A 22,743-nucleotide genomic window follows, 5' to 3' on the forward strand; every position below is an offset into this window, starting at 1 on the left:
GTTTTCTCAACAACTTTATTGCCTTTCAGTTAAAGGGGTTGTAAAGGTAAATGTTTTTCACCTTAATGCATTCTATGCTGGCTGTATCATGGGAGCGCGGCCGCAGATGCTTCTCACCATGCGCGGGAGCTCGCATGAACGTGAGAAGCATCTGAGGGAGGAAGCAGAGACAGCCGCCGAGGCACCCCAGAAGAGCAGGTTCGGGGCCACTCTGTGCCAAACGAGCTGCACAGTGGAGGTAAGTATAACATGTTTGTTATTTTAAAAAAATAAAATTTTTATCTTTACAATACCTTTAAGGTTTCCATGAACTTTATTATTATTTTTTATTAAGTCTGCCCATCATTTTCTGTTCATTACAGAAGATCATATAAATATTCATTCTCTAGAAAGTGGGGACCTTGCTGCCACAGAACCTGAATTTCTGGGGCAGCAAAAAGCCTCTTTATCAAGAGATAAATAAAGTTGTTTTGTGTTATCATTGACAAGGGACTTCCATGGCGTCCAAAATGAGTTATGCTGCTCAAACCTTCACCTTTGGCTTTATCACATGGTTTATACAAATTTCTATGCCACCAAGCCTCAGTATGAAAAGTATATGTCAAATCATGCTGTTTTGAACCTGTATTGTTTTTTATAAAAATAATTTGATGACATCGTGGGTTTACATTTCCATTTCCCTATTATTTGGTTGTTTCTTTGGCTGCTGTTATCAATGTCAGACTTGTCACCTTTATCCTCATTTGTTTATTGCCTACATTTTATCTGTTATGTTTTATGCTCAAATGATCTAAATATATTGTTTACCTTCAATATAGGTAGAGAAGTGGTTGATAATGGCTCTTATTATACCCCAATCAATGTGCTCAGAAAGTGCTGCCATCTTGTTTGTGAGCGAGTGCAGTCACTAATCCTGTGCATGCATGGTGTCCATATGCTGGGTATTCTCTTACAGTTAGGGGCTTCTGGAAACAAAGAGTTGCCAACTTGTGATCCTCATGCAAAGTGACAGCTGTTTTGCTTAACTGTTGGCTCAGTGACCCACTTGACATAAACAGAAGAAAAAAAGCTGGTATTGCTGCTGTGTTTAAATTGTCTGTCATGTAAACACAGAAATGGCAGTTCTGAGCTCATGGTTCCACTTCACATTTTCAAGTCAGGTTAGAGGAACTAAGAATCTGGCAATTCCTTTAAGTGCAGGATTACAAAACATAATTCACAAGAATGCGCACTTAGATAAATGCAACAATCAATTAAAGTATTTTAAGACATTTTAATGTAGTAAAGGAATATTTTTAAACTTTCTTTGCATTGGTCTAATGTTAAACAACTCATAACTAGTTTAAAGCATCAAGCACCCAACATGTTATTTATTTTTCACAGGCATTTACTGTATATAGTGCAGACAATTTACACAACACTTTATATCCTGTATATTTACATCAGTTCCTGCGAACAAGGAGCTTACGATCTAAGTTCTCTATCTCACATGCATACATGCTAGAGCTAGAGTATGCTGAGGAAATCCATGCAAGCACAGGGAGAAGATACTCTGCTGCTTAGTTCTAATTGGAAGCTGGTGGGCTAATATGTCTAGGATATTCCAAAGCATCAGAGATCTGCCTAATATAAATTTCCTAGTCTAATGGTGAGTTTTGGTGTTTACACTGACTTTTTATGTGTTCCATCCCATTCAGTTGCTTTCTCCATTAGGTAACATAGATAAATAATGGAACAGGAAGAGGGGAGACACTCTCATAATGACTATGATTATGGTACATAAACCCAGAGACCCAAGTGAAGATGTTAATAGAGTGCCCCAGAGATATAAGACATTGTCAAAGTACAGCTTATATCAAAACCTGAAATATCAGTTCTGGACTGATAATTTAACAAATTGATGTCAGAATACTGGAACTAATTTGATTTGAAGTTACCCACCAGTCTTCTGAGGTCCTACCACGAGAAATTTTGGTAGACGATCACAGGTTTTATCTTTAGACCAGATGTCTCTGTGCCTTCTATCATCACATGGGTTCTGTTGAAACAAAAAGTACAGTTTTGTATTTGGAATGCACATACTAATGAATATGATGTTTTTTTCTGTAATGAAAAAAAAAATTATATACTGGTATATTTTTTGTAAAATACAAGTTTTAAAGAAAAACACTAGCCAGGTATGCTACAGAAGTTGCAAGAATTTTAGCATACTAATATAGATTGGCATACTTAGTGTGGTACAGGAGGTGCGGTGCACACTCTGAAGTTGTTGCAGCCATGTGACATTTTTTTTTTGTATTTGTTGCATGGCTGTGCTTTGTCCAAGATTTTTGCACTGCTATGCATTTTTGCCTGCCCAGTGATGGTTTGAGCAGAAGTAATGCTCCTTCTTTGTAGATCTGTAGTGTTGGGAATATAAGATTGGTGAGTATTTCTATGGGGTGGATGTATCATTTTTTTTATTGCATTCTCTACAGAGGCCTGTGCATTACACACTCCTGATCCATTCACTTGTCATATTACAAACTCCTGACCTCTCCAAAGGTGCAATGTGCTTTAAATATTTAATTTTTTTTTACTTAAAATATACTTGTGTTTTTCTTTTTTGGTGTACTTTTGTTATTATGTAAAATAACTTCAAATAATAAAATATAAAAAATAATGGAAACAAAGTTTCTATGTGTAATGTCTTTTAACATTTTTTTGTCAACACTTTTTTCTTACTGTGAAAAATAAATCAAAGACCAATAAAATATTGGAATAGAGATGAGAAGACCAGGGGAAAAAAAATGAAAAAATTGGGAAAAAATGTTTTCTGTTTTTTTTCAAAGCCCTTTTTTGTTTTTCCCCTGACAAATACATAAAAAATAAAAAAGTGTGGAATATGTTGTTTTACAAAGATATATTACTGGTATATATATATAATATATCAATGACATGGTATTCAAACAATATAGCATGAAAACCTTAAAACAGAGCTCCAGTCCCCCCCCCCCCCCTTCAAAAATTAATTAGGACACTTACCTGTCCAGGGATCTTGTGATGTCAGCAACCAATCCAATTTTGCATTCAGCTGTTGGGTGCTGCCGCCGCAATTCCTTGTAAGGGAAACCGACGGTGAAGCCTTGCGGGTTCACAGCCGGTTCCCTACTGCACATACGTGAAGCGTGCTGCACTTTCTGAATGGCTGGTGGCGGTGGAAGGAGGAGGGGGGCTAAGCTTCCAGGAGACCTCACCATAAAAAGGGGTGTGGTTGCCTCTTCTCATGTGTAGTCAAAACGTTCTTAACATATATAGTCATTTAAAAAGCATGTTTTGATTGTTTACTGAATAATGAATTTATATACACTGTATTTCACTTTCTCAGTGTAACAAAATTACTTTGAATTTGTAAAACTACTCCACACTAAATTTGTATTTAAATTTTTCTAAAAATTCCCATTTTGCCAAAAAAAAAAAAACAGGAAAAAAAATGTTTTTTCTCATGGCTTCAAAATAATAAAATAAGCAAAATTTACTTACAATGACAAAATTAGAGGACAAATTTGCAACAATTTAGGCAAAGTCAAAATGAGTAATTTCACTTTTAAAATAAATTTATCAAAATTGGGCTGCTCATCCCTATTGTTAAACTGATAAGCTTTAAATATTTCTGCTTCTATCACACACTTTGCGAGTTTCCCTTCGCTTATACAAACATTCTCTCTACAAAAATGTATTTTGTCTTTTTTAATCACTTCATGCCCATAGAATATAAACAGAGTCTTGAATTAAAATGGTTAACATAAGCTAGATAGGTAGATAAAGAGGAGATAAGGAACATCAGTTCCCTGATCTCCTCTTTGTCCAGTGAACCCAAAAGCAATAATGATTTTGTTACTTTCAATTCCAAAGCAGTCATTGTAGCAGCCAGAGAAGCAGCTAAGCAAGCAAGAATCGGTGCTTGTTTTGCTGCATTGGAGGGCAGGAGAGACACAGAAAGTCTCTATATAGAGGATCTTGTTAGCCCCATTGTGATATCAACAAAGTTAAAGAAAAACATTGTTTTTAAAAGTATAAAGAAGTTAATAAAAAAATAACAATAATTAAAAAAAACTTAGAAGTCCCCTAGCCTCTACCTCTAATGCATACAAACAAATGCAAAAATGCATATGTAGATCCAGCATGGAATTGCACCACACATGTAAGGTATTGTCAAGAACGCCAAAGTGAGAGTAATAATTATATGGTTGTAAAGGCTTTTAAAGCATCATCTGTGAAACATTTTAGGTACTGTAGTATGTCACCATTTCACGGGCATGTGCAATTTTCAGTCTACGTGTTCGGTGTATGGTATCTTTACTTGATGCAATGCCATCTTTAATATTTTGGCACAGACTTGCGTGTTATATTGTGTTTGTGTGCATTAAAATTTAGTTTAATATTTTTTTTAAGTGTAGCTGCGCAAATATTGAGCAGCATAAAAATTGCGATGGCCACTGTTTTATTCTCCAGGGCCCCTGTTTTCAGAAAATATAAAATGTTTGGTTTTAAATAATTTCCTAGCAAAAAATGCTAGAAAATTTTAGCATGTGGATGAAAAATTAAAAAATTGCTCCTGGCTTCACAGGTTTTTTGCAGCACTTTAAATGTATCAAAATCGCTGTTATTGTAGCACGGATTGTCAGAGCGAAACTAACCACCTTGACAGGAACTATGCACAGCATACGGTATATCTGATATAGTACAAGCATCCAGCATAATATTACATCTCAATTGCAAAAAAGGAAACAATGCAAAATATACTGCACTGTATATGAAAACACCTAAATGTTGGAAGAAACAAAGGCAACACAGATATGTCCTTGCATTAGAATAACCCAAATCACATATTTTTTTATTTCTTTTTATACATGTTTTAACAGTTCCATCAGTGTTTTAATATTATTGGTGTTTTACAGTTACACTGTATCTTCAGTTACTCATACATTTCAGTCTTGGGCCGACTGGAGTATCATTACAAATATGCCTTTGCATGATGAGACACTAATGAGACTAGTTTCAATATATAGTTTTCAGTGTATATATGAATTATTGAATCAGGAGAACTGACAATACGTTTTTCCTGAATATTATCATGTAGATTTATGCAAAATGCAGGGGATCACATATGTTAGGAAACTTGACAGTCACAAGTCATAAATTGTATGGTTATAGGCAGATATTTAAACCTGCCTGCACAGTTGTAATTTTCATAATGGAAAAATAAAAAGTATATATATATATATATATATATATATATATATATATATAAATGTGAGGGGTGTGCTCACTTTTGTGAGATACTGTATGAAAAAATTTATTATATCTTTTCATGTGACAAAACTGAAGAGATTACACTTTGCTACAATGTAAAGTAGTGAGTGTACAGCTTGAATAACAGTGTAAATTTGCTGTCTCCTCAAAATAACTCAACACATAGCCATTAATGACTAAACCGCTGGAAACAAAAGTGAGTACACCCCTAAGTGAAAATGTCCAAATTGGGCCCAAAGTGTCAATGTTTTGTGTAGCCACCATTATTTTTCAGCACTGCCTTAACTCTTTTTGACATGGAGTTCACCAGAACTTCACAGGTTGTCATTGGAGTCCTGTTCCACTCCTCCATGATGATATCACGGAGCTTGGACAGTCCATCACCTTTACCCTCAGCTTTTTTAGCAAGGCTGTGGCCATCTTGGAGGTGTATTTGGGGGTTGTTATCATGTTGGAATATCGGCCCAATCTCCGAAGGGAGGGGATCATGCTCAGCTTCAGTATGTCACAGTACATGTTGGCATTCATGGTTACCTTAATGAACTGTAGCTCCCCAGGGCCAGCAGCACTAATGCAGCCCCAGACCATGACACTCCCATGACCATGCTTGACTGTAGGCAAGACACACTTGTCTTTGTAATTCTCATCTGGTTGCTGCCACACCATCTGAACCAAATACGTTTATCTTGTTATCATCAGACCACAGGACATGGTTCCAGTGATCTATGTCCTTAGCCTGCTTGTTTTCAGCAAACTGTCTGCAGGCTTTCTTGTGCATCATCTTTGGAAGAGGCTTCCTTCTGGGAAGACAGCCATGCAGATCGATTTGATGCAGTCTGCGGCATATGGTCGGAGCACTGACAGGCTGACCCCCCCCCCCCCCCCCCCACCTCTTCAATCTTTGCAGCAATGCTGGAAGCATTCATATGTCTATTTCCCAGAGACAACCTCTGGATATGACGCTAAGCACATGCACTCAAATTCTTTGGTCGACCATGGCAAGGCCTGTTCTGAGTGGGACTGTTAAACCGCTGTATGGTCTTGACCACCGTGCTGCAGCTCAGTTTCAGTGTCTTGGCAATCTTCTTATAGTCTAGGCCATCTTTACGTAGAGAAACAATTCTTTTTTTCAGATCCTCAGAGAATTCTTTGCCATGAGGTGCCATGTTGAACGTCCAGTGACCAGTATGAGAGAGTGAGAGCGATAAACAGCAAATTTAACATACCTGCCCCCCATTCACACCAGAGACCATGTAACACTAAGGAGGGTAGAGAAGATGGCTAATTGGGCCCAATTTGTACGTTTTCACTTAGGGGTGTACTCACTTTTGTTGCAAGTGGTTTAGACATTAATGGCTGTGTGTTGAGATATTTTGAGTGGGCAATACATTTACACTGTTCTACAAGCTGTAAAATCACTACTTTACATTGTAGCAAAGTGTCATTTCTTCAGTGTTGTCACATGAAAAGATATAATGAAATATTTACAAAAATGTGAGGGGTGTACTCACTTTTGTGAGATATATATATATATATATATATATATATATATATATATATACACACATACATACATATAGTGTGTGTGTGTGTGTGTGTGTGTGTGTGTGTGTGTGTGTGTGTGTGTGTGTGTGTGTGTGTGTGTGTGTGTGTGTGTGTGTGTGTGTGTGTGTGTGTGTGTGTGTGTGTGTGTGTGTGTGTGTGTGTGTGTGTGTGTGAAGTGTGCCTGCTTATAAAGAAACATCTCACAGACTGTTCATTATCTTGGATTTTCCGCATTAATAATTAATATAACATTGTATTCCATTTTTTTCTGAGTACAGTTGCTTGGTAATTACTGTAATGCACAGCTTACCAAAATCAATCGATTTTTATTATAGTTCCTTTAAGCAATCACAACTTCATATCTTTATTGTAAGAGTCTGACATGATTTTAAGAGTAATAAAAGATTTTGCAGCAGCAGATAAGAATCAGTCTAGCTAATGGTAATATATGTATGATGGTTGGAGAAGGAACGTGAATGTGCATAAAATATATATCTGTATAACATAAGGTTCATTTTTCTCCTGCGTGCCCTGTTACAAATTTTTCACGGTAATGACAAACAAAACTTAATATTTCATTATAATTATTCAAAAATATACCTGCCAGAGAGGATCCCTTTGCTCAGGGAAGAGTTCAAAATATTTATGAGCTAGTTGTAGTGGTGGTAAAGTTTTCAGTTTTAAATTGGTCCAAGTTTGTACAAAGTTAGCAAGATTAACAAATGTGTACAAGCCAAGGCGGTCATTCCCATAATTGGACAAGTGGGTCATAAAGATGCTGATCTGCAAAAGAGTGAGAGAGAGATGTTTAGACGCGACAAGAACTGATTGCTGCTTGTGAGCAATAGATGGCAGTAGAAGTCCTGTAAAAGAACAAAAAACACAGCTTGGCTGTCATAAGCACATATATCTGGTTTAATGAATTCTCTCTACAATTTACAGAATCTGAGAGTTCCTGGGTGTGAAATACACTTACATAAGGCAGCTGTACCACATATACTCAAAATCCCAAATTTATAGCTGTCTGTAAGTAACACAATCTGAAAGTTTGCCAAATCAGTGAAATATGCAATTAAATAACTGACACATAATAAATGTCATTTAACATATCTATTATAAGAAACGATAGTTAAAGAAAGTGTGGCAACACTGGATAACTATAGCCAAGTGTCCCTGTGCTCCCTAATTAGAGATGAGCTCTCAGTCCAGTCCAAACATAGATTCAGACAAAACCTTTGCATATTTAGGCATTCATCTGAACGCTGGACTTTTAGCTTTTTCTGTGGGAGCTGAACGTCATCAATAGTAGTGGATTTCTAATACTACTGTATATGACAGCTTTCACTGTCAGAGGTTGTTAAGGAAACCAGCACCTGCCTCACCCTTAGTCATACCTCCCAACTTTTTGAGATGGGAATGAGGGACACCTATTACCAAAAGTATGTAGGCACAGGACCCCTTGCCACGCCCCCTTAAAGTATAATTATACAAAACAAATATTGGTTAAAGCCACAGGTGCTTTTTTTTAATCACTACTATTCCTTTATACTGGCTTTTGACATTTACAAATGCTGCAATTTAGAAACTGAGACCCCTTTCACACCAAGGGTGTTTTTCAGGTGCTATAGCCTTAGAAATAGCGCCTGCCATTGTCTGTAGTGTGAAAGCCGACGACGCTACGGGTGGCGTGGTGTGAAAGGGGTCTGAGTGATATGCTTAGCACTGGGAAAGGCTTTTTGAAAGATAAAAAGTACATTTTATATACAACTTTACAGATCAGACCAAAATAAGGGACAAATGAGGAGGAAAGAGGGACAGAGGGAGAGTCCCTCAGAGACAGTTAGCAGCTATGCCCTTAGCAACCAGTGATGTCACCTGGCCCCATTCATTTGCTAGTCAAGAATACCCAGCCATGTAAACAAAGGGGCAGGAATATTATTGCATTGCTGACCAAATATGGCCAAATATCCATATTTGGGCTATAACATTAACCAATTATGTCCATGTCCAAATTTGGTCAATGACATCACTGTGTATACCCCATGCCTTTATTTACATTTAGTGGTGGGGACTAAAGCTGCTGGTGCATGCTGTTCTTAGTGATTGATGATGGATCGGCATCACTGGATGATGTGATTACCAATAGATTTACATTGCGGGACTTTTTTAAAAAAATTTAAGAAAGGACTTGTCAAAACATTTGTATCTTTAATTACACATTTGTTTGTGAATGAATTGGGGTACCATATACTCCTTTCTTGTGAGGGAATACCTGGGTGCTCAACTATTTTTAAAGGAGGCTTACAGATTCTGATAAGCCCCAGTCCCACAGACCAGCATAACTATGGGTCAGATTGTGGGGAAGAGGCCCTTGCCCTCATCAACATGGGGACAAGGTTCTGTGTCAGAGGGGTCCCACTTGGCAAGGTATCTCCCTATGTTAATAACATGTGGCTTCATTGACAATGGATTTACATCGAGGGGCACTATTTTCAAATTTTTTAATAAAGGGTTTGTCAAAAACTATACTTTTTGGGTGAATTGGTAAGGGTACTATGTCATTCACATGGGGGGGCAGGATCTGGGGGCCCCTTGTTATAGGGGCTTCCAGATTTCAAATAAGCCCCCCATCCACAGACCCCCACAAGCACTGGCCATGGTTATGGGGATGAGGCCCTTGTCCCCATCAACATGGCGACAAGATGCTTTGGGTGCGGGGGGCAGAGTCTCCCCTGCATAAAGCACCCACTCTCCTATGTTGAGGGCATGTGGCCTGGTGTGGTTCAGGAGGGGTGGGGGGAGCTCACTCATTCCACCGACCTTTCCTGACCTGCCAATCAGCATGCCCGGATAAGGGTCTAAGAATTGGAATTGGCATGACGTTTTTTCTTTATTTTTTAACCAGCAATGTTTTTTTTTATTCAGCTGTCAGCGGGGAAACACATTGACAGCTAATGACTCATCGGTCGTTAAGGATGCTGCAGCCAGCTTCTCTGCCCTGCTCCTTAACAACCAGATTACATTGTGCCCTGATTGGGCAAAGCTTTGCCCAAATAGGGCAAAAAATGCACTGTGCTGGATCTTCAGAGCCCATGCCAGAAACAGCAGCTTCCGCACACATTCAATTGAGTGATGTCATTGGGCCCTTGGCCACTCATGTAGCCGGAGGCCGCAAACCCGGAACGAAGATTGGGGGAAAATGTCAGCCGTCTCATCTCTGAAATTGCGGCGCTGGAATGTTTTATTCTAAGGTAAGTCTCTGATAATGTGCTAGTATATGATGCATACTAGCACATTATGACATTGCCTTGCATGATTGTTTTTTTAGTTTTTTTACCCACCAGTGGTTTACAACCGCTTTAACTTTACTGCTTACATAAGTGATTTTTAGCCCCCTATATGATATAGCATACTTTTAGTGGCAGGTTCTCTTTAAGGGGACATCAGGGGTCTACAGTATTAGATCATTAAACTTCCCCCTGCCCAGTGAAGCTAATGGAGTACAGATTGCAATCCATTAGCTTCTTCCTCTCCCTCAGCAGCTGGGGAAAGTGCCAGGAGAAACTAGAAGTGACCAAATCCCATTTGCTTAGTGGTTCTTGCTAGATAGAGTGACTCCATCAAACGAAACTTAAGGGGAGATCTCTGAATCTAGGAAGAAGGTATCTAGCCAATGGAGCATATGTAGTGATGTCACATATTAGGCTATTGAAATCATTATAATAGAGACATTTGTTATTCATATATCACCCTTATCACGCACCCCTACATGGCTCAAGCATAGTATGCTACAAACAACCACACTTTATTTACTGGGTCATTTGAAAATCACTATTATTAAGCACTTAGTTTGTATATCATTGGATAACTATTATCTGTGCAGTGTGTGTTCTGCTTTTCACTAATGATCTCTCAGTTTTTCATCCCCGCAAATTGACGGATCGCTCCCTTGGTACAGAGCTCTGTAGTGTTTAACAACACAGAGCTCTGGGCTGTGATTGCGTACAGCTGATCAGAAGGTCCCAACCATTAATCATTGGCAGGGACTTGCTGACAGGCTCTCGTTTTGAATGTACATTGCATGGGTGGGTGTGCCCTAAACCCAGAAGTAGGCACACCACTTTGCCAACAGCCGGGTGGTCGGCAAGTGGTTAATTAAAAAATATAAATATAAACAATGTCCTACTGTAAATCTAATGTGAATCCCATTGTCCAGCGATGTACTGTAGATACAGTATCAATCATGGCGAGCAATACCCGCTGTCATGATAATGCTGCATTTCCTTTGGTAAAGGACAGATTTTCAGCTGCTGCAGTAATGTAAACAGAGCAGCCAGGGATTTTGAACGATGTCATTAAATAAACTATGGTCATGACCATATTTAGCTAATGATGTCACCTGGAATCCCCTGCCTGCTTTGTTTAGAAATAGAACAAAGGCTGAGGGTACTGTGATTTAACAGCAGTAGTAGTGACTTTTGATGGACTTCAGCGTACTGGTTAATGGTGGCCCGTCCATATGGGGTTCAGGGGCACCGCCCCCCTGATCCAAGCACCCGGTCTCTAATTTACATGCAGGATGCCAGACGCTTGGATTCAAATGGGGAGTCTTTTTTTTTTTTTAGAAGGATTTGATTAGAGCCGGAGACGCAGAGGAAGCCGCAACGTTGTGAATCAGAGGAAGGAGGATATGCATGGTGAAACCGCCACCTGCCGCCCCTGTTACTGGTGACCTTTAAGCCTCATTAAAAGACCCTCCTTCCACTAAATGATCTTCATAAAACACATGTAATCCCCTCTGGAAATTATGCTAAATTGATTTTATGTTTACCAGCATAGTAAAAAAGAACAATCATACAGGTCAAAATCTTTGGTTGATATTGTTTGAATTCCTCAAACAATATATATTTCTGTAAATAGGTCAGGCCCCTCCCTAAAGACTGAGCTATAGTTTTTATACAATTCTAAATGAAACAAAAATCAGTAGTAAATAAAGCACATGAATACTGAAAAAAAGAAAAATTTCACAGTCAACATAAAAAACAATAAACTATGCATGTAAAATACAAAAGTGTGGATTTGCTAAGCACAAATAGACAGTGCACTTTACCAGTGCAGATGCACTCATTTTCCTCCAGCTTAGTGAATGCTGTGAAGTTTAATTTTTTTTAAAAAAACAGCAATTTTGCTTGTGCATGATTGGATGATGCAATTTACCAGAGCTTTTCCAGATTTGCTAAGCACTGGGGGAAAAATGAGTGCAACTGCACTTGCAAAATGCACCGTGTATTTGCCTGTATATACACCCCGATGCATCTTTTAGATTTCATTCTATTTTTTTTCATACCTATTTAATATATGACCTACATTTTAAATTGCATCCCACAGTGATGCACACATTTCTGCGTTCTACTTTTCTAACTCAACAAAAGAGAAACAGTTGTTGCATCCCTTGTAGCCAGCATAAGTTTACTAAAAAGACATAGGAAATGATGGTAAATTGTCTCAACTGACCTTTTGTGCCCATCAGTATGAATGTTTGAATGTGTTAGAAACTGTTTCTCTTTCCCAGTGCTTTATGTTGAAGTGGGATTGTTTACCCCAAAGAATCACAGACTGTAAACAACATGCAAAAAACAGGCCTGTCCCTCATTTAGTTCAATTCTTTCCAATGCAGTACACCAACAGCCCAGAGCAGCTTTCCTGTTCAGGATTTATGGTCAGAAACAATTTATGTTATCGTATTGATGGTTAGAATTACTCACAGTAGTACACTGTATATCTATTAAAGATAGGTTGCAAAAGATTCTAGCTTCTTATTTTTCTATCTATTAAAAACACAGGAGTTGATTTACTAAAATTGGAGAGTGCGATGTTTGGTGCAGCTGTGCATGGTAGCCAATCAGCTTCTAAATTCAGCTTGTTCAATTAAGCTTTGATGGAAAAAAAGAAACTGAAAGCTCATTGGTTTGTATGCAGAGCTGCACCAGATTTTGCACTCTCCAGTTTTAGTAAATCAATCCCACAGATTTAATCAAAGTATCGCTGCTAGCTTTTTATGTGGTTTAGATTACACAACAATAACATATAGAATAAATGCAAAATCAGATTTCTGGTGTTTTTCTTGGAGATTTGTTCAGCAGTGCAGCAGACAATGTGAGCTGGATTATTTGGATATCAATGAAGCCTATGTAGAGCATGCGCAATAATATACTCTAGAAAGTTCAACATTCAAGTAAAAAAAAAAAAAAGAACAAGGTCCTTAAAAATCAACAAAGAGAGGAAGACACATAGAGGAAAAGTAGAGAGCACTGCACACCCCTAAAATACAAAATGTACAAAAAGAAAAAGGATTTCCCCGATGGGGCTTTTTGGCAGCGAGATAGCAAAGTCAAGTACCTTTATCATAGTTGTGTATAAAAAGATTGATTTATTCAAAAAATGTCCAATGTCATAGTGTGGTTCAATACAATGTATACAGTATATCATCTGGTTCAAAGAATACACATTACATATTCCACAACCCAATAAAACAAACATGTATAGTTACACATTGTTGTATTACATAGTATTGTATAGTAATTGAGCCCAGACGCATTTCGACCAGCATATGGTCTCTTCAGGGCGACAGTTGGATGTCAATGTAGATAACATTTAGGTGAGCCAATGGTGGTATATTTACCGCTCAAGAGTGGAATGGGTATTAGGGGCGTGAACAGTGTGGCTCCTTGTAAGTCCTTCGGGGTGGTCTTCCTTTCTCCCTGGGGAGACGGGGGCGAACATCAGAGACCTCTCGGATTCCTTAAGCGGCTTTTAGAATCTTGGGTGATAGGAATACCCATTCCACTCTTGAGCGGTAAATATACCACCATTGGCTCACCTAAATGTTATCTACATTGACATGTTTTTTAACTTTGAATTCATGTAAATTCTTCCAGATCCAACTGTCCCCCTGAAGAGACCATATGCTGGTCGAAACGTTTCAGAGCTCAATTACTATACAATAGTATGTAATACAACAATGTGTAACTATACATGTTTGTTTTATTGGGTTGTGGAATATGTAATGTGTATTCTTTGAACCAGATGATATACTGTATACATTGTATTGAACCACACTATGACATTGGACATTTTTTGAATAAATCAATCTTTTTATACACAACTATGATAAAGGTACTTGACTTTGCTATCTCGCTGCCAAAAAGCCCCATCGGGGAAATCCTTTTTCTTTTTGTACTTAAAAATCAACAATCCAGAAGCCTCTGCTTTCGAATTGAAAGTAGGATTTTAAGTTAGCTGGCCTTACAACCAGGTAATGATCTCTAGTCAGCTGTTCATACAACTAGATATGGATATGCACATGTAAACAGGTGTCAGGTGAGTTTGATTTTAGTTTCCATTCCTGACCTGATTCGAGAACTTAGAAGAAAAGTTTAACATTTTATAGACAGGCACTTTAATGCTACATACACACGACCAGACTTTCCGGCAGACTAGGTCTGACGGTCTTCCCGACGGACTTTTGGCTTTCCGAACGAATGGACTTGGCCACACATGAAGTCTGTTTGAAAGTCCATTCATTTTGAACTTGATGATGTAAGACAGGACTAAAAAGGAAGTTCAATAGCCAGTAGCCAATAGCTTCCCTTGTGTTGTATTTGATCCGTCGGACCAGCATACAGACGAGCAATTTTCCCAATAGGAATTGAGTCCGTCGGACAGATTTGAAACATGTTCTATTTCTAGGTCTGTCAGATTTTTTTAATGAAAAATTATTGGATTAGCCCACACACGATTGGATTGTCCAACGGGCTGATAGGTGGGACCTAGTCTGCTATAAAGTCTGGTCATGTGTATGCGGAATAAGAGTTCTTTGGGCTTTTCCATGAACCTGAGCACTTAAGAATCCATTATTCAAATATTTTTCTTCAGACTACCTAAATGCACGTATATTTTTATATGCTGCTTCTGCTGACTGATGGCTGACAATTATTTTACTGTTGAATTCAGTTGACAAGCACAATGCATGTGTTATTATTTCTACCAGAAAGCAAGCAAGATGGTCTATTCCACACATATGTATCTCATGTTCTAGCATCTGGTGACAAAATATTTCCTTTCAGTGTCAAATAATGTCCACTAATCTTAAGTGCCAGTTGAATTGCCTCTGAGAAAGGACAATCCAGTGACTCACATATTCGCAATAAATGATTTTGAGGGCTTTAAGAAAAGTAGCTCTAGCAGCTGGAAACACAGCAGCAGTGTGAAGAAAGCTCCCAAACTTGTTCAAAGTCACATCCTCATTCATCACAGCCAAGTTCCTGACATCATCAACTGGAGAGCTTATTTGTCTTGTACAGTTATAGCAGTTTGATAAATTTCATACTTTGACTTTGAACTGAGGTGCCAATTTATCTTACACTTTCCACACACAATTTTTCTAAGTACATGTTTATCTTCATCATAGTCTTCACTACATCCCAGTTTTGCTCCTAGCTGTATTTCTGCTGAAAGTGAAAGCAGCTATGGTGATGGTTACTCAAGGCAGGATATAGAAGATTAAGAAGAGATCACTGAAATTCAAAACATTTGAAGCTCTTGGACACTAAAGAACTACACAAAATTAACGACAAAAGCGCTAAAGCTCAAACAGCTGTCTTTGTCTGCGTGGATAGTTAATGTTGTTTTGATGACTATTGCAAAACCAGATAGTAGATGGATGATGGTGGGCAAAGAACACTTGATGCCTTTCTTTATATTTTCTCTTTATATTTTCTCTAGTACAATAGGACATGTCTTATTTTGAGTTAGGTGATGATGTAAATTCAGGAGTTTGGTTTTGAACAAGATAAGCCATGACAACACATCACCAAAAATTTTATAAATGTAATCCAAAGTAGGGCAACTTCCAAGGTAAGTAGAACTGACAACTTATAGTATCAGACTGATAACAATTTCTTGCTTTGGGATTTCAGAGAATGTTGATGGCTATGCATGAGGATCACCACATACCTTTTCCAGCAAAGGCTGAACCCTTGCCATACTTGCATGGATTTGCAGTCTTTACAGCATATGACATACTATAACACCATTCATTGTGTGGAAGAAGCACCGTGACTGTTAACTTTTAGCATCTGCTGTAGATGATGTAGAAGGAGGGATGGGATATACAAGCTATATATATATATATATATATATATATATATATATATATATATATATATATATATATATATATATATATAAATATAGCTATATGTACTGAATGCTATGCATTGTCAGCCTGATCCTAATCAGGCAAGCTACATATTTTTCCCTTAGGATAGTCATTTAGGGAAAATAGCATTTCAGGATAGGAAACATAAATATCTCTTTGTAATCAGCTTGACTGCCAACTAAACATTCATTTACGTGTTGTGCTATCTCTTCCCTGCTAAATTTTTGAAGCTTTATTCAGAAATATTAGCATAGAATTTACTCTAAAGAGTCAATACTGAGCCCCCACAAATTTCCTAATTAAGCTATCTCTGAATTGTATTCTCAAGTCATCAATACTTTGGTGCAACATATGTAGAGTTTAACATGCAGCAAAAATCCTTAACCACTTGACAACTGGGCACTTAAACCCCCTCATGACCAGACCAATTTTCAGCTTTCAGTGCTCTCACATTTTGAATGACAATTATTCAGTCATGTAATATTGCACCCAAATGAATTTTTCATACAAATAGAGCTTTCTTATGGTGGTATTTGATCACCTCTGGTTTTTTTTTTTGCGCTATAAATGAAAAAAGACAGAAAAGTTTCTGTGATAACATTTTGCAAATTATAAATTTTTCTTTATACATTTTGGCCACAATCTATACTGCTACATATCTTTGGTAAAAATAACCCAAATTAGTGGATATCATTTGGTCTTTGTGAAAGTTAGAGAGTCTACAAGTTATGGTGCATATCATAAAAAAATCTAATTTCTTGCGACCCTAACAAGCCAGGAAAGTACAAATACCCCCCAAATGACCCCTTTCACCATCATGTGTTCTAGAAGCAAAAATTACACATCTAACTTGACTACCTATTACACTTTTGAAGGCCCTGGAGCACCAGGACAATGACATGTGACACTGAAGTGGCACTGATGACAGATGACACTGATACGTGGCATTGATGACATGTGATACTGATGACAGATGGCAATAATGTGTGGCATTCATGACACGTGGCACTGATGACAGATGGCACTAATATGTGGCACTGATGACAAGTGGCACTGATGACAGATGGCACTAATACTTGGCACTGATGACAGATGGCACTAATATGTGGCACTGATGACACGTGACACTGATAACAGATGGCACTGATACGTGCACTGATGACACGTGATACTGATGACAGGTGGCACATATACGTAGCACTGGGCACAAATGGCACAGACAGGTGGCACTGGGGACAGATGGCATGGCCAGGTGGCACTGGGGACAGATGGCACTGGGGACATGTGACACTGGGGACAGAGGGCACTGGGGACAGATGGCACTGACAGATGGCATTGTGGGCACTTTATTTTCACTTTTTTTCTGACACTCCCGCTGCAGCCGTTCGCTCTCCCTCCTCACACGCTCTGTCTGTGCAGTGGCTTTGCACAGAGCAGCCCAGATCCTCATCTTCTCTGGTCCCTCGCCAGTGCTCTTGGCCCCTCCTTCCTGTCTAGTGCCCCAGAGCAAGCAGCTTGCAACATGCTTGTTCCTGAGCCATGGCTCTGCGTCTCTGTTCACACACAGCATTGTAGCTTGGCCTACCCCCTCTACTCTCCTCATTACTCATTGGCTCACTGGTTGTTATTGACAGCAGTGGGAGCCAATAGCTCCCACTGCTGCCTCAGCCAATGAGAAGGGAGAGTCCCCAGAGAGCTGAAGCTCTCAGACACATCACTGGATGGGGCTCAGGTAAGTATTCAGGGGGCTGGTAGAGCTGCTGCACAGAGATTTTTTACCTTCATGCATAGAATGAGCATTTATAACCACTTTAAATTGACTGTAAAGACTATTTAAAAAAATAAATAAAAAACAAACATGTTATACTTACCTGCTCTATTTTGCACAGAGCGGCCCTAAATTGCTTTGTGTGCTGCTCAAGCTCACTGGAACAGGGTATGGATCTCAAGCATCCACCACTGAGAGTGCCAGCACAGAAGGGAGCTCACCCCAGCTACTACAATCACTGGCAGTAAAGAAAGGACTCCCTGAACCGCACATCTGAGTTGTCCCTATACTGGGTGTATGAATGGCAACCACAGCCTGGACTCCAACCAGGCCATGCCCCTGTGGGTTCCCTTTAGCATTTGTTTCTGACCTGAAGGGCCTGGTATGGCTTGGGGGGCACTCCATATCATTTATCGTGATCCCCCGTTAACATCTATACCAGATCCTCAATTAGGATAAGGGTCTTGTATACTGTAGATGAAGGGGTCCCCAATTGCTTTGTTTACAAACTGAAAAAAATGTCTAGGAGCTGTCATTTTGCTGACAATTTGACCAAAGATTTTCTTTGTATATGTAAATTTTGCTGCAATATGTTTTATATATTGCACAGATATACCACTTCACAGGCAGGGTCAAAGCATTCCCTAAGCATGCTATTTAATGCAGTTTTAATGTTTAACTTTGATACATGTTCCCTAGAGCAGTACTCAGTCCCCCATGCTATTTGTTTGACAGACCACTGCCCATTAGTCTAGAAAATGTCTATTACTGTTTTTTTTAATATTCAATTCCAATTGACTGTGATGGGGCTCAGATTCAGCTTCCACATTTTAGCCATATTTTCTGAAACATGTTCGAGCAAATCTTAGCTGAGTAGCTACTAGTGAACCAAGGGAAGAGATTTAGCCTTAGCTTGTGATTATTGCTGCAGACTGCTACGCTTCAGATGCAGACCTCCTAACGTTTTCGTAGTTCAGGAATATTGGTCAGAAGTCTGCTAGAGTGTGAGGTAAGAATTTTTTTCTAAACCTATGAGGAGATTCCCATCAAACAGGAGGGACTTTTGGCTTTTTTCTACTCCCAAGTTTGGACTTTGCAATCCAGGATCCATGCTACCTTATGCTTTTGCTTGAGAGGTTCAGTCCTGCATGTGCAACTCTACTACAGACTGTTTCTACTGTTGATGCATGGGAGAGAAACCATACTCTCTGGACCTAGTGATATGCCTGACACCTAGAACCAAATTATATCTGGTTCAGTGACTCAGGAATCCAACTCTGGATGCTGGTGGGAAATCCTTGCTTCTAGTCATCTGGTGGATTTTTATGACAGATGTCAGCCTGGCTGGCTGGGACAGAGTTCTGGATACCCTTTTGTCCTAAAAAACTTGCCATCCAAGGAAGCTTTTTTCCTGATCAATATACTGGAGCTTGGAGCAATGTAGTAATCCCTTCAATGATAGAGATCTTAAATACTGAGTTTCAGTTGAACTATGCCTCGGTGGTGATTTATGTCAGCTATCAGGGAGGAACCAAGAGTCTGACTGGTCTAAGAGAAGCTGGGCAGTGACAGATGTAGCCACTTGCGGACATATAAAAGACTGCTGCTAAGCCCATAAGATTACAGGATTGTCATCAGCCTTCCTGTGTTCCTGAGCCTCTGTGTATATTCCTTGGATTTCCTGTTGTGACTCCGGCTTGCCTTATGGACTTTGCTTCTACTTAATCATCTGTGTATGACCGCGGCTTGCATTACACACTTTGCTACTTCTTATCTGCTTATGACCTCAGCCAAATTCCTGTTTCTGCTACCTGCCTCTACCTCCAGAATGATCATCTGTGTTTGACCCCCAGTCTGGCTTTTAATTATGTTTCCTGCATTCACTGATTGCCAAGTACATCTGAAGTTCCCTGAGAGATATATGCCTTGCTGTGTATCCTGCTACCTCAGCATTCAACAATTGATCACTGGCCCAGCTCTCCAGTACCCTGCTGGCAACCTGCACTTGATAGGGTGCTACACCTCCATTACCACCTTCAGGGGTTCACCACATTTAGCCCTCTCAGCACCTTGGCCTTGAATCAGGTACGTGTCAATGAGTAAATACTCAAACTTCATCAGGCTCCTAGTAGACACTCCATGAGCCATTCCAGATCATTCAAATCTTCTGTCTAGGACCAGTTTACTTCTCTGCTTTTCTGTCACTGGTCTTGTTGAGCCTGGGTCTTACACTGTTCTGTTATCCCTACAGTTATAAAAGCGAAGGTATTGGGGTTGATTTACTAAAATTGGAGAGTGCAAAATCTGGTGCAGCTGTGCATGGTAACCAATCAGCTTCTAACTTCAGCTTCTTCAATTTAGCTTTGACAAAAAAATACTGGAAGTTGAGTGGTTTTGTGATCAGCAGCAATTTTTCATCAGGTTGGAATAACTTTGTTTAACTGGACAGTTCCCTTGAACCAAGGCATGGCTTTCAACAGTAAAGTTATGCAGACAAGGGTGTGGCCAAGATGGTGGACTGAGCAGATGTGCCTAGAGCTTTGTTGGAAATTCATCCTCCTTTTATCCTTTATTGGTGCCAAAGTTATGCAGAGAGTAGTCCCAACCTGAGTTAGGTTTTTTAAGCTTCTCCTCACAGGTTGCTGTCCAGGAAAATGATTAGGGACATTCCCAATTAGTCTTACTGCCAGCAGTGTTTCTAGAAAACTTTCAGGACATCAAGCCTACTTCTCACTCCTTTTTTTGCCATTTGTTCATGATAATAATGTTTTCCTTCAGGCAAGGTGAAGGCATCTTACTGTCTATCCACCTGTGGGATGACAGGGGTGAGAGGGTTTTTTATCGGGGGTGGTCATTCTGACTGCTGGAGGCAGCACAGAATTGGGAATCCTCTCTTCCTTCTTTGATACCCAGATACAGACAACTTGCTCTGCAGCCAAGAAGGCTGCCTCCAGTGCATTTCATGTGTGTTATGCTACTAGGACTGGTATAGAGGAGAGTCCACAGCCCCTGCTGTCCCTGCTGCCCTAGCTGCAAAGAAAGACTCTCAGGTATTCTTAGTAGCACACAGTGCACATACTGCAAACACTACACAGCCTAATATCACTGCCTGCATCGGAACTTCTTTAGTTTAATAGTTCCTGTATTCCTCTTGGAATTTGTAAATTTCCTTTTTTATACCCTTTGTTTTTTTTACCATTACCTAGTTGTCGTATTTTGTATCTTTGAAAATGTTTAAAAAAATACAATAAAAGCATATTATAAAAAAAATAGACCCAGAAACCCAAAAAGAACAGGCTGCACACAGAAAGCAATATGCTGACCGGAAGAGATTTCCACTGACTGGCCCAACATTCCTCTCACGCTCTCTAGATGATGGGATCAGCAGAATCAGGTGTGCATCGGCTGAGTGCAGTTATCTTTTTATGTAATGCCTCTTTTATTGCTGTCGGTTGTCTTTAAGCCAAAGAGTTGTTGGTCCCCACAGGACCCCTCAGCTGGCCAGGCTCATTTTATTTCTGCCAGGTTCGCCGTGTCTCTCCCCAGACAGTTAAAACACGCTGTGCCACTCTGGGACTTCCCAGGACGAACTGTTAGACATCCAGTGTTTATTGTTAAGAGATATACAGTATGTTGGGTGGAGGGATCTGGCAGGGGCTAGGCTCCACCCCCACAATGCAAAGAGATCCCTCGGGGAAGGGGTAATTCTCCTGGGTTGCATGAGAGTCTCAAGATGGTGGAACTATTGCCAGAGATCCTGATCCTGTAACAGACAAGCTCTGGTGCCAAGCAAGGGCTTTTATCAGTGGGTCACATGCAGCAAGGTGATTGTGGGGCGCTCCAGGATCGTATGGTGTCATGGGAGGGGTGGGCAGGTTGTTGCAAGGGATAGAGTGTGTATCTGTGTGTGGATGAGGAGACTGTGAGAAGCTAAGGGTGTTAGTGTACGGGGGGGGGGGGAGATAAACGTATCAGTGTTTGGAATCATTTCCATAAAAAAGCCCACCAAAATCCTCAGCACCAGACCCATGATGCTATTAATCTGGCCCTGTTGTTACTACTCTACCACCTGTTTCTGCCTGTGGTAAGCTTTCAGTTAATAAAGATTTTTTATTAATCACGGTTAGTTTCTCTTAAAGTGCTCATTTTATGCTATGCTATTTACTGCAGAAGTAGTTTCCAAGTACATGTGTTTTAAATTACAGTGTTTTATTCCCCTGCAGTAAATGTTTTGTAAAATGCCACATTCACTGCTTTATTACTATACTTATTATTATTACTATTTGTGTTTAAAAGCCTAATTACTGTGTAGGTTGAATCTTTGAAAACAACGCACCCCTCAAGTGGTATGTTATCTCAGCAGTTGTCAAAAAACAGGCAAAGTAATTGCACCGATCCATGCAGAGTGGCTAATCTATAAATCATTATAATGATGTATTAAATAATAAAGCACAATTATAGAAGAGCAAATTTGTAAAAGAGTGAAAGTCATGATGAAATTAATTAGTGCAGCAATAAGACAAACTAACTTAAAAAATCTACCATTGTACACTTTTTATATTATACTTACTATGCTATTCTTTAGCTTTAAGTGAAAACCCATAATTGGAAAATTTGCAAATCAATGTAATTGTATATTTTGGGAAGTTGCAAGCAGAGCGGGTTTAGAACGAAAGTCATGATGAAATTAATTAGTGCAACAATAAGACAAACTAACTTAAAATATATACCAGTGTACACTTTTTGTATTATACTTACTATGCTATTCTTTAGCTTTAATCAGAACATTTGCAAATCAATGTATAATTTGGGAAGTTGAAAGCAGAGATGATTTACATAAATTGTTCTTATTATGTAATAGAAGCTACAAGTGTGTGTGATCCATTCCATGCCATTCATTTATATTAAATATTTT

General features: G+C 39.2%; 1 protein-coding gene across 2 annotated transcripts in view; it reads right to left on the bottom strand.

The window, feature by feature from the left end:
• Positions 1–22,743, bottom strand: part of LOC143974940 (bifunctional heparan sulfate N-deacetylase/N-sulfotransferase 4-like) — a 566,687-nt gene that overhangs the window by 91,715 nt on the left and 452,229 nt on the right. For both annotated transcript variants that reach the window (XR_013272301.1, XM_077476810.1), the window contains exons 7-8: positions 7,441–7,623; positions 1,942–2,038 (exon numbers count right to left, since the gene is read on the bottom strand). Coding sequence is in view for 1 of the 2 variants with exons in the window: in XM_077476810.1 (XP_077332936.1) it covers positions 1,942–2,038; positions 7,441–7,623 (280 nt within the window). In the remaining variant the exon portion in view is untranslated. The remainder of the gene's footprint in view (positions 1–1,941; positions 2,039–7,440; positions 7,624–22,743) is intronic.

Source organism: Lithobates pipiens, unplaced genomic scaffold (genome assembly GCF_037356315.1).
Source record: "Lithobates pipiens isolate NorthernLeopardFrog02 unplaced genomic scaffold, aLitPip1_a1.2 Scaffold_13, whole genome shotgun sequence".
NCBI classification, from domain to species: Eukaryota; Metazoa; Chordata; class Amphibia; order Anura; family Ranidae; genus Lithobates; species Lithobates pipiens.